This window comes from Rousettus aegyptiacus, unplaced genomic scaffold (assembly GCF_014176215.1).
Source record: "Rousettus aegyptiacus isolate mRouAeg1 unplaced genomic scaffold, mRouAeg1.p scaffold_m13_p_7, whole genome shotgun sequence".
Taxonomy (NCBI): Eukaryota; Metazoa; Chordata; class Mammalia; order Chiroptera; family Pteropodidae; genus Rousettus; species Rousettus aegyptiacus.
Window position 1 is genome coordinate 100,129,893 of NW_023416310.1, and position 13,699 is coordinate 100,143,591.

The following is a 13,699-nucleotide window of genomic DNA, read 5'->3' on the forward strand; positions in this document are numbered from 1 at the left end:
GAGAAGTTTGGCAGTTTTTCTTAAATAGTTAAACTTACCATATGACTCAGAAATTCCACTCTTAGGTATCTAACCAAGAAAAAGAAAAACAATGTCCACACAAAGACCTATATGCATGTTCATAACAGCATTTTTCTTATTAGCCAAAAACTGTAAACAATTCAAATGTCCATCAACTGGTGAATGGATAAACAAAATGTGGTACATCCATAAAATGGAATACTATTCAGCAAAACAAATTACTGATACATGCTATGATGTAGATGAATGTTAAAAACATTATGCTAACTGAATGAAGCCAGATGCAAAAGACTACAGATGTGATTCTATTTACATGCAATGTTCAGAAAAGGCAAATTTACAGATACAGAAAAGAGAATAGAGGATCTCTGAAGCTGGCTTTAGGAGTGGGAACAGACTGCAAAGACACAAGGGATATTTTTAAAGGTTATGGAAATAGTCTAAAACTAGACTGTAGTGACTGTACAAAATTTATATGGTATATAAATTATACCTCAATAAAGTTGTTTTTAAAAAGTGGCCAAAAAGTTAAAAAAAAAAAAAAAAAAGAAAGCAAACAAAACAGCAACAACAAAATAAATATGGTGAGTATTTCTCTTACCTCTGCTGGATATACTGGGCATAATCTGAGGAATCATATTATTGCTTGTATCCATGGGCTGGGAATTATCTTGACCCATTTGATCATCTGGTGGCATATAGGCCGGAGGAGGAGTATCAGCTAAGAGGAAGAAAATGAGACAAGTTAAATTCCCAAAAGAATAGTTAAAATCTTAATCTGTTCAGTTATTCTAAAGAGACATTAAAAAGTTCATAAATTTACCAGCTGTATTCATTACTGAATGTCACATACAAAAATGTAGAATGCATCTTACAGCAAGAGAAAAGGAGAAAAAAACAGCACAACCATTAGCTACTGAAAAATATACTTTAAGTCCACATGTTTTTGGTCCAATCTAGCACAGTAAGATAAGCGCTAAAATGCACTAGAAGAGAATTTAAGGCCAAGAATTCTGCCTTTATTTGCTTAGACTCATATATGCTCAGAGAAACTGCAACTACTGGAAATCAATATGAAGGATGTAATTATCCTAGTTGGAGTACATATTAAATTATCAAGAACAACATATACTGTATATTATTATTTAAAACTGGAAAATAGAGCTATACTCCTTCAAAATTCCACCAACACTACAAGCAGTTGTCTAAATCTTTTGCAATGTCCTAAAATGGCTGTTGTGCCCTATTAAATGGCTAGATAATTCTAATAGGAAACAATGTTAACTAGAAAATCTTTTGAGTTCCAACACTTGTGGTTGAAAATCTTTGCAAAAGCTACAGCTATATATATACTTCTTTGATTTAGCAAATTACAAATACTGAATAAAAATTGTCTTTCACTCCAAGGTTTATACAAGATATATTTTGAGACAGAGCTACAATCAGCATTGAATCTAGGACAAAGTATGAAAATTAGTTTTTGAACAAATACCTAATATTAACAGCTGGTACTTAACTACTCTTCCCCCACCACCAAAAAAAAAAAAAAAAAAAAAAAAAACCTGATAATTTTGGTGCAGAGAAACCACAAAGAATATACTTACATAAGACTGTACCTGCAATAGGCACTCAAGCATTTTTTTTTTTTTAGCGTTTTATTTTATTATTAGTTTCAAGTATATTTATATAGTTTATGAAACAATCCCCCTGATTACTCTATCACCTCTCTGGCTCTACACATATCCATTATATCTAGTGTCCACAACCTCCAGGCTGTGGACCAGTCCACGGCCTATTAGGAACTGGGCCACACAGCAGGAGGTGAGCAGCAGGCAAGAGAGCCAAGCTTCACCTGTATTTGCAGCCGCTTCCCAGAGCTACCACTACCGCTTCAACTCTACCTCAGATCATTAGGCACACCTGTCTCTAGTGCCAAAAAGGCTGGGGACCGCTGCGTTATATGTCTGCTGACTACATTCCCTATGCCACGCTCCCCATCCCTGTGACCTCTATCAACTACTAATTTGTACTTCTTTAACCCTTCACCCCTTTCTCCCAGCTCCCCAACCCTCCCCCCACCTGTTGTCACCAGATTGCCTCTATATTTGTGAGTAGACATTCAAATATTTGATCAAGTGACATAAGATGTGTTCCTACAAGACATGTCATTAACAAAAGCTGGAAACTTTATGAAATCTCCTTATGATCTTTCTCCAGGCAAATCAATTTATCAGTTATCTAATTAAAGATAAATGGGGTTCATTTTAACCTTCCAACATTTAAAAAGATTTGAAAGCAGTGTAGTAAAGTTAAAAAGCACAGACTTTACAGTCAAAGAAACTTAAGTCTGAACCTCCACTTACTAGCTTTGCAACCCTAGGCAAGGTACTTAAACACTTGGGGTTAATATCAATTTATTTTTCCATCTGTAAAACAGGAATAATATCTATCTCACATGGCTGTTCTGAAGATTAAATTTAATATTTCTTTTACCAGTTTTACAAAAGGCACTCAATAAATGATACTTAGTATTATAGATTATACAAAAATATCTGACTAAGTATGGCTATTTCCATTTTTCTAAACATATGGTACTAGGCAAAATAAAATCCAACATTCTTCTGGAAATCAAACAATTACCAAAAAATAGAGTCAAAAGTAGCTAGCTCTTGGCATATAGCAGTTCATCCAGAGGGTCAGCAGTATAAGAACAATCGCTGATTCTTAGGGATTATTTTTTGTTATTAAAAAAATAAATTCTTACCTGGAAGCTGAAATGGACTTCCTGGTCCAGAGCTTGCTGGGGAGTTGGGATATGTGCTGCTGGCAGGGGAAGGGGGATAGGGGCTATTTGGAGATAAGGGAAAAGGAGTGTTGTTGGGCTGGTGGAAAGAATCTGGAAAAGTTGCATTTTGTGGCATGTGCGGTTCATTGTGGCTCAGGTTTCTAAACTGAACCAGAAGGCTGTGTTGTGGATTGAATTCATTATGACGAGGCACTAATACTGGAGGTAAGACTGAAAGACAAAAATCAAAAGTCACCCGTCAGCAATGACTAACGCAAATATCCCATACACATTAAGGGGTAGATAGAAAGGATTCAGGTTAAGACTGTAAACCTATTAAACAATTTACTTTTAGAAAGGACTGCTTTGTAGAACCCTGCATCTATTTACATAATAACTAAACCAAAAACTCTCTAAGTATTTAGCATGTATAAAGTACTCTGGGAGACAGAAAATCCAGAAATGAGACAATTCTTGTATTATAGGAGATAAAGACATGTTTTAAAACAACTGTAATAGAGAGAATTTAATGCAATGAGAGTTCAAGAAAGGTCAAGTACTTCCAGCTAGCAAGGAATCAAAATATTGACAAAATATTGTCAAAAAGATAATATCTGACTGGACCTTAAAGAACTGGGAGGATTTCACATGGGAGGGCTAGAATAGAGGAGATGAGGAGATTCTAGGAGGGAGATAAGAAAGGATAAACGGTTGGCCTAAGCACTGAAAGAGGAGGTAAGAGAATGAAGTTGAGGCCAGCTATACCGATGTCCTGAAAGCCTCCATGCTTCCAATTTTGAACATTTCATGTTTCTTAGTTTGAGAGATCTCACAGTTCATGTGCTTCGATAAAGTTTTCCCTATGCAAAATAGTAACATTTACTATGTAGAAGTCTTCCATTCAAAATCAGTTTTCTAAACATGACCATAATGAAAATATATACAACAAAGTCTAAACATTTTGAGAGATATTTTTTAACATATAAATTTTATTCAAACATTCACTTTCTCTAAAGACCCAAGTGATCAATCACATACAAATATGATTACCTTTCCCTATAAGAAACAGAAACAAACCTGATTTCTTTAAATTGTTATTGCACCAATTCATGTCTTTTACAACTTTCCTGTATTTGACAATGTAATTTCACTTCTGAAAATATCACTTTGACATTGTTCAGCAGCAACAAAATCAATCTGTCTTTAAGTGAACTAGGTCATACTTCCCCTCCCAGAAGCAGGTGAGGAATCAGAAGATCTTTAAATCAGTATTTGTACTGTTTTGCTTTTTTTTTTTTGGTGGTGGTGTGGGGGCGGGGGGGGTCTCTTCATTTTACTGAACTAGTGTAGTAATTATCTGGTTAACATCTGATTACAATTGTTTTGTTGTACTGTGTATTACCAACTGCTGTTCCCCTCACAAAATGATGGGACAGCTGCCAGTGGAGAGTAGGAAGAGCATTAGACAGTAAAAATTTCTGTTTAGCGGGCTAGCAATCTGAAAGACTTAAATAACTACTTAGAAATTCAATCCAAAGAAAACCAAAACACTAACTTGGAAAGGTACGTTCCTGTGTTCACTGCAGTGCTATTTAAAGTAGGCAAGATATGGAAGCAACCGAAGTGCCCATCAATAGACTGGATAAAGAAAATGTGGTACACATATACAATGGAATTATTACTCAGCCATTAAAAAAAAAATGAAATCCTACCATTTGCAATGACATGGATGGACCTAGAGAGTATTATGCTAAGTGAAATAAGTCACTGAGAAAGGCAAATACCATTATGATTTCACTTACATGTGGAATCTAAAGAACAAAACAAACAAACAAAATGGAAACAGACTAAGACACAGGCAACGAACTGGTGATTGCCATACAGGGGCGGGGTGGGGGGGGGGGAGTTGTGGGGCTGGGTAAAAAGGTAAAGGGATTAAGAACTACATACTGGTAGTTACGAAATAGTCATGGGGATGTGAAGTACAGCATATTATAATAACTATGTACAGTGCCAGGTGGGTACTAAATTAATCGGGGTGGGAGGGATCACTCATAAATTATATAAATGTCTAACCACTATACTGTATACTTGAAACTAATATTGAATGCCAACTCTAATGGAAAAATAAAAATTTTTTAAAAAATAAGATAAACAGAAAAAAATGACAAAGATATGAATGGGCAATTCACAAAGAAATCCAAATAACTAATAAACATGAAAAGATGGAAAAAATTTTTGGTTAAATTAATATCCAGATTTTATATATATTATATATATAAATATTTTTCACTGTTGAGCTAAGTATATATCACAATTCTATTTTATTCTTGAACAGTGTTTTTATTATTAGAACATAATTACAATTAATTGCCTGTTCCTTCATTTGTTTAATCTTAAGTATCACCACTAATAGTTATAGAAGTCCAATAGATCTGTCAAATTTCTATTAATATTATTTTCCAGATGCCACAAGTCAACAAAAAATTGATTGATTCCATAAAAATGGATCCTCCATACTTTCTGCTAAAGTCTACACATCTCAAGTCCTTGGTCTTCCCTTCTCTTCTCTTTTGCTAGATCTCATTTCCTGGATCTCACCCTCGATTAGCTTCCTAAGAAAGGGTATAAGGAATATAAATTTTGAGATCTTGCATACATAAGATTTTCCCTTTTGTTTGTCTGCAGAAAGATTCCAGAACAGATTTTTGGAGCAATGCTTCCTTTTCTTCTAGAATCCAGAACTGCACTGATAAATAAATACTCTCATTTCCAGTACCCTGCCTTTTCTCTCTGGGATCTTAGAGAAACTTCTTTTTATCTGTAATATACTAAAGTTTCACATATGGGTCTTTTTTTATCCCTTGTTCTGGTTAATAACTCACTGGGTCCTTTCGATTTTCAGTTCTGGAAATTGTTCTAGTAGTATTTCTTTGATAATTTTCTTCCTACCATTCTCCCCTATGCTCCATTTCTAGATTATTATATTAGAGTGATATTTAACTTGAAATTTATGCTAAGCCAGTTAATGTTTTAATCTAAGCACTTTTCATGCATTAACTCATCTAATTCTCATTCTAAAAACTATGAAGTAGGTACTATTATTCCCATTTACAAAGGAGGAAACTAAATCACAAAATGGTTTACTAACTTGCCTGTGGTCACACTGGCAGTATTGGTAAAATCAGGATTCAAACCCAGAAAGTCTGGTTCCAGAACCCATTCTTAACCAATACTGCCTGTTAAACAATGGACCACCTGGGTTGGCCCTCTATTTTTCTTTTCTTTATCACTTTTCAGCTATCTTCCATCTTTTTAATTTTTGTGTAATACTTTCTGGCTCACTATATATTACCAATGTGATCTTGTATAAGTTACTTTTCTCTTTTAAGCTTTGGTTTCCTTATCTATAAATTTATGAATAAACTTAAAGGGCTTTAAAATGTTAATATCACTTTCTAACCCTATGAAGGAATAACCTCATTGCATTAGAAAAGTGCCTAGTCCATAAGTTCATTACTTTTACTATTACTTTAATACTAGTACTATAGTGATCCATCCTGTATCATAGATGCTTAACTTGCTTAAGCATACTAGAGCTATGCCCTAGTCCTTTCTATAGAATGAATCATAGCTGAGAAAAATGGAATACAAAAATTAAGACATTTCTATTGGCTGATTATAAGTCACACCCTGGCTATAGGTGAATATACTAAATTCCTAGACTTTCTTTCCAGCAACTCCTAACAAATATCAAGTTTGGAAATTTTTTGGACTATGCTTTTCTATTAAATCCTCATATCTTCCTTTGCTCATCAATTTCTTCAGGCTACAGCACTCCTTAGATTCAGTAAGAAATTGGGGATCATCTCAAATACCCACTAGCAGCTCTAAAGCCCTTAAACTGAACTTTCCCTGACAGCGTTATTACTACTCTTTTTGCTAGTCTCCACATCCAACGTCATTTTCACAACCTTTTGGTAAGATACTATCTGGGCTTATAGTATCTCCATGTGAAATCCAGCGTGGCACACAGACTCTAAGGTGGCTTACAACATTCCCACTTCTGGGTATTCATCCTTGCGTATCCCTCTCCCTTTGAGTGTATTACCTGTAACTTCTAACCAAATATGGCAAAAGTGACAGGATGTATATGATGACATTCCATAAGAATACAATACACTTCTAGCAAGAAGACTCTCTCTCTTTTACTAGTTTTGAAGAAGTAAGCTGCCATGAATGTGAGCTACCTGTGAAAAAGGTCATGTGGCAAACAAATGAAGGTGGCCTCCAGTCGACAAATAGCAAGAATCTAATGGCCAGCCTGCAAGGAGCTGACTTCTGTCAACAATCACATGAGCTGGAAAACAGATTCATCCCTAAATGATCTTCAGATGAGACCCAAGGCCTGACCAACACTTCGATTATGGCCTTACAAAGGACCCAATTAAGCCGTGCCTGGATTCCTGACCCACAGAAAACACAAGATCATAAATGTGTGTTAAGCCACTTAGCTTGTGGTAATTTGTTATGCGGCAATAGGTAACTAATGCACCTTGCTAGTATCTCAGCTTATACAATTCATTCATTACATAGAAAACGTTTACTACGCACAACCTACTAAGTGCCAGGTAATACTATTCTAGGCACTGGGGACGCAGTATAGAATGAGACACAGAAGTCCTGGTCACATCAGTCAATCAACGAAATAAATATCTAACATAGCATCAAGTAATGATTGGGGTATTTGAGCAAGGACTGAATGGAGGGAGAAAATGTGCCATGAAAAGATCCTGGAAGAGAGTACTCTAAGTAGAGGAAAAAGCAAGAAAAAAAACCTAGATGCAGGAATATGGCAAGTCTAAGAACAAAGGAAGTTTGATAGGTCATGTAGGGTCTTGTAGAAAAGTGTTCTAAGTGTGACATAGAGCCTTTAAAGTGTTGTGAGCAGAGATTGACATGATCTGATATATATTTTCTAAATGTGACTCTGACTGCTATGTAGAAAACAGAATGGGTGTGGGTGGGAGGAGAGGCAGAGACCAACAGAAGACTACTGCAGGTAAAAGATAATGATGTTCTGTACTACAGTAGTGGTATTAGAGATGGTGAGAGATAACAGTATCAAGACATAATCTGAAAAGCACAGCAAACAGCATTTGCTCATAGCTCAAACACAAGACTTACAAGAGAAGAACAAAAGATGACTTCTAGTTGGCAATTACATGAATGCTGGTGCCATTTCCCTTCAATAGGGAAAACTGGAGGGAACAAATAACTTGGTGGGAGAAAAAAATCTAAAGTACTGTATAGACATATTAAATCTGTTATGTTTATCAGACATTTAAGTGGAGATATCAAGTAGGACAGCAGTCCCCAACCTTTTTGGCACTAGGGACTGGTGCTCCTATGAGAATCTAAGTCTGATGAGGTGGAGTCGAGGTGGTGATGCTAGTGCTGGGGAGCAGCTGCAAATAAAGATGAAGCTGCACTCCCTGGCCCACCACTCACCTCTTGCTGTGCGGCTCAGTTCCTAACAGGCCACGGACTGGTACTGGTCCACAGCCCGGGGTTGGAGGCCCCTGAAGTAGGCAACTAGATACAGAAGTATAAATCTCAAAGGACAAGTTGACTTGAGTTCCAAATGTGAGCATGAGCTTATAGGTGGTTTTAAGACATGTGATGGCATGAGAGCACACAGAAGAAAAATACAGAGAAATTCTCCAAGAATTGAGTTCTATGAAAACAAGAAGGCAATATACAGACTAAGCAAAAACAGCCAGTGAGATAGGAGTAGTTTCAGAAGCCAATAAAGAAAAATTTTGAGTGGGAAGGAAGAACAACAACTGTATCAAGGGATGCTGGGAGGGCGAATAAAATCAGGACTGAGATGAGCTCTCAGAAGGAAGTCATTAGTGATCTTGACAAATCAAATGGTAGGAAAGAAAGACTAACTGCAAGGGGCATCAAGAAAGAATGTGAGGAAAATAATGTGAAGATAATAAAAATGGAGGCGCTTATAAAAGAACTAGAGGTAACAGTATAGAAGATTGCAGGTAAGAAGGTATAAAAAAATTCAAGATAGGAATTCTTTTTTAATGTTCATTTTAGGATGGGCAGTATTATGACAGGCCTGCATGCTGTCAGAAATAGTCTAATAGAGAAGGGAAATATAATGCTAGGGAAAGGGTGAGATAACTGTAGGAACAAAGTTCTTAATAGACAAAAAGAAATGGGATATAGTACACAAATGGAGCTTAGGCCTTAGATAAAAGAGAGACAGGTATTCCACAGGAATGGCAGCGTGTGCATATGACTGCCCACAGTGAACAATGAATTAGAATAAGCTACTTAGGAGCTATGTCATCTATCCATAAAAAGCTAAGTTCAAAATCCAGCGTTACTTGCAACACTAAATCTTTAAGAATGAAACACGAGGCCAATTGAACCTTTTAATTACTAAATCCACTTAATCGAAAATCAGGAAGAAGATTTTCTAATTCTTCCCAAGGGAATAAAACCTACCTGGACTCTCCACTCTCTTATAGTGGTATGGGTTGATACAAACTTCTTTTTGCTTAGATCCAAAAGGAAATTCACAAATATCCAATGGCTTTAGCTCGTGATGACTCTGCAAATCAGGCCAGCGCCAAACGCGACAATATATAACGTGGGGTAAGCCTTTTCTGTGAGACACCTGCAGGCGTCCATCTAAAGATCTGGGAATAGTGACACACTTGCTCGGCTGTCCTGGACTGCTCAAGGCTTTCTCCAGTTCCTCCATGGCACCTTTTTTCTTTTTTAGCTTTTTCACCAAAGCATCGACTGCCTTTTCGGCCCATTTCTCCTCTTCATCACCTTGCTTCCAGCCCAACAATCGCTTTACTGCTGGACTAGTAAAAGAAAACAAGCTGGCCATTGACGTCATTTGATATAAATCTTCAGAGACCTTCCTGCAACTCAAAGTCAGTGGCTAGTGAAAGAACGGATGACAGGTGAAAAGTCATATACAGGTCCTAAACAGAAGTTCCAATTAAAAAGGGAGGAGTGACATTTATCTTCATAAGTGCTATAAGCTTCTTTCATTGGTTCGAGTCCTGAAAGAAAAAGGGGAAAAGCATAAGATCCCCAATTTAAATGAATGCAGTTTACATACATCTAAATTAATTTAATAGTATGTTATTTTTAAATAAGAGCAGAAATGCATTACAAGGTAAAACAACAAAACCTAAGTCTAGAAAGAAAAATTTTCTCTAAAGTCCTGTGACCACTTAATTCCTTCTTCGTAACATAATTCACTGGTAGTACCAAAATTTCACCAAAAGAAAAAACAGGTTGCTCTACCTCCTACATATCATACAAAAGCACAGCCTCTAGACTTTTAATTCATTTGGTCAAGTCCCAATAAAAGGGTTTGATTCTGAAGTACTTTTTCTCCACTGAAACCCAAGCCAAACACAACGTCAATTTTGAACATCTGTCCTATCTGAACTAAAGTCTTAAGAGAAATCTAGCTGTTCCCTAAGGTCATTATTCTCTTTAAAATGTCTCACAGACTTAAAACGTTTGGGTAAAAGCCATGGTTTTATTCAAGTCATATATTTGATACAAGTTTTATTAAAGGTTGTCATCAGATAAAATGTACCAACACCTCAAATAAATCATAACACATCATGCCAGAAAAATGAGAAATGTCTATTTTTAAAACTAAGAATGCTTAAGAGACGTAAAGTGAATAAATTCAAAGTTTAACTCAAAAAGGCACGGCTTATAATTTTATAATTCCTGTTGCTTTCTGTGATATTTTAAGCATGTTAAGTTAATGAACCCGCTCTGGGCAGACCACTACTCTGCACCATTAAGAAGCTCTTGGAGATGACGACAAGAGGAAATGATGTGCAGTGGCATTCCACTGATAAGAGTGAGTACAGTCCCCTGTGGTGACTACACAGCCAACTAGAGACAATGAGCAACAAGTGAAGTAGCGGGAGTAATGTTTGGAAAAAGGATGTCAGTAATAAAAGATGCTTCCTTTCTTGTGCCTAAAACTGCCAAATAATGCTGCAGAGCTCTCTCTGCCTTTGACAAATTCTAGTATCAGGACTATTCTGGACTGCGGTATATCTTCCCATAAAAGAATACATGCGCTCAGTTAAAACCCAGGCAGACATAAAGTAAAATAAAACTGAATTAAATTCAACAGAGAATTACTGATTGCTTGTCATATGCCACATACTGTGAACAGCCACGATGGTGCTTTAAAAAAATCTCATACCAAATAGGTTTCGTCTTAAGAGCCAACTAATTCAGTCATAAACATATACTTAATGAGAGCCTACTAAGTGCCCAGCACTGTTCTAGGTACTGATCAACTAATAGTGGCTATCTAGACTGCTATGTTGGAACCATGGGGAAAGGGGTACAGGGAAGTAAAGGTTTACTTCTTATTTTCCTTATTTATCAATGGATATACCCAACCCTACAAAGGCTAATTTTTGCCAGGCAAAAATGGCTATATTAAACTACAGATATATAACAAGAGAATGAAAGCACATTTTTCAGTAATAGGTCACAGACTATAAAGTGTTATATGCCAAACAAACTGTAAGAAAGGCTGAACTCAGTTGTAGCTACATCAAAGGCACAGGATAAAAGACATCTGGGTCAGAAAGTAGAGGCATGGTTTAGTTGTCTGAGACAAGAAGGGAAATTTCAAAGACAAAAAGATATAAACAAAAAAATATGTGAGCAAACATGAATAGAGCATTTCCTAGAATAGAGAGGAGATAGGCCTGGCTGACTGAGATCTTATTCAGTTACAGAAGAATATAATGGAGGTTGTTGGGGTAGAGAACGTGTGTGAGAGAGTATGTATAAGAAATTGAGAGAGACATTGAGGAAAGAGGAGAGGAGCTTAAAGATCAAGACACTAGATTAACAGTTAACCACTAGAAAGTACTTAATAAATGTTAACTACTAATCTAGTATCAACATTATCATCATCATCATCGTCATCATCATCAAATACTAACCATATTATGTACTGAAAAGGGGAAAAAAGGAAAAGTTATTTGTAAATGTAAACTCAAAACCAAGACTAGAAGGCTACATTCTAAATTATTCACAGCAGCTTCCTCTCGGGAGAGGCGTGGACTGGGAGAGAGGCAATGGACAGGGGTCCTGTGTGATTTGTTCTATGTACTTCAGTATCGTTTTAATCTTTTAACAAAGAAAATCTATGATGTATTACTTGCATGATGCTAAAATTAAAATTTAAAATAAATTATGGTGTATAGAATGGAATTAACAGCGGTGGTACAAAAAGCAGGTGAAACTAATGAACACCATTAAAAGTCAGGATGGTGGTTACCCCTTGAAGGGAAGGGTAGGAGTATTAACTAGAAGGGAACCTGAGAGTTTCTGTCATCCTGGTAAAGTTCTGCTTCTGGCTCTTAGTGCTTAAATGGGAGAGCTCAGTTTGTGAAAATTTGGCTGGCTGGATAATTAAGATATGTGCACTTTACTGTATGATTTACATCTATTTAATGGATGTATAAAAAGTCTCCAGTGTTTGGTTTCCTTCTCATTTTTCTATCATCAGTTCCCCATTTCATGAGTAAACCCTTTTATATTTGTCTTTTATGTTCTTCCAGAGAAATTTATACAAATACAATCTTTTTTTACATAAATAGTGGTATACTACAAAGAAAAAAAACAAGCGGAAAAAATGTATAACGTATCTTCAAGATCTTCCCATATCAATACAGAAAGCTTCCACATTCTTTTCTACTGCACAGAATTCCAGTGCAAAAGTAATCTTAAAAGTATGTCAAACCATGTTATTCTTCTGTTCAAAACTCACCCAGTGGTTCTTACTACACTCAATATCCAAATTCCCTAACATTACTTTATAGGACCTACATGATCTGATATTTGGCTTCTCCTCCAAACTCACTTCTTATAAATCTCCTAATTTTGCACTTAACCACACCTGACTTCTTTCCATTTCTCAAGTGCTCCAAGGTCATTTCTGCCTCAAGGCCTTTGAACTTGATGTTCCCTACCCTGGCATTCTCTTCGCCCCAGATCTTAACATGACTTATTCACTCAATTAACTCAGCTGCTCAAATGCCATCTTCTGAAAAAGGACTTCCAAGAACACTTAATTTAAAATAGTATACATCCCATTCCTACATCATTCTCTATGCCCTGATCCTGCTCAATTTTCTTTCATGGCATTTATCCTAACCTGATATTACATTATCGATTTTATTTACTTATTATATGTCTCCCCCACTGAAATGTTAGCAGGCAGGTAGCCTTGTCTTCTTTATTCACCATATTCCTCTGAACCTAGAACAGTGCCTTTATTAAATGAGTGACTGAGTAGTAAGTGAATTTTTTTAAAAAGCAATTTGCAAAACTATACACATCTTTTTAAGAGCAACTCTATAAAATTTTTAAAAATGTTATTTATGGATATAAATATCCATATACTATGGATATAAGACAATAAAAATATGTATGGAGATGATATATACCAATCTTAGGATACTCAATACTGACTGGGTTGCCTCCAAGGAAAGAAAGATGAAGACTGGAAAAGATTTAGCTATGCTTCTTTTAAAACTATATTTGAAGTAAATTTAGCAAATCATCAGATGTTATTTTCTCTACTTTTCTGTGTTTAAATAACAAAAAATTCACTATTTTTAAAAACGAGTGTGATGAAAGCAGAAGAGGACCACAGTTTACCCTTTACTAAGTATATGACCATGACCAGGCATCACTCTAAGTAGGAACAATTCCTAAGTCATTGAAATGTTGAAGTAATAAAACAGCATGTGTGTATACATGAGAAAGAGGAGACAAGACTCAAATCTATCCCCTTCT

The 13,699-nt window shown here is 36.0% G+C and overlaps 1 protein-coding gene across 3 annotated transcripts in view; it reads right to left on the minus strand.

The window, feature by feature from the left end:
- The window catches only part of SMAD5 (SMAD family member 5), a 44,339-nt gene that overhangs the window by 16,216 nt on the left and 14,424 nt on the right, over window positions 1-13,699 (minus strand). For all 3 annotated transcript variants that reach the window (XM_016137710.2, XM_016137711.2, XM_036224427.1), the window contains 3 exons: window positions 9,332-9,903; window positions 2,786-3,037; window positions 623-742 (listed from right to left, as the gene is read on the minus strand). In XM_016137710.2, coding sequence (XP_015993196.1) covers window positions 623-742; window positions 2,786-3,037; window positions 9,332-9,734 — 775 coding nt within the window. In that variant the 5' untranslated portion in view covers window positions 9,735-9,903. The remainder of the gene's footprint in view (window positions 1-622; window positions 743-2,785; window positions 3,038-9,331; window positions 9,904-13,699) is intronic.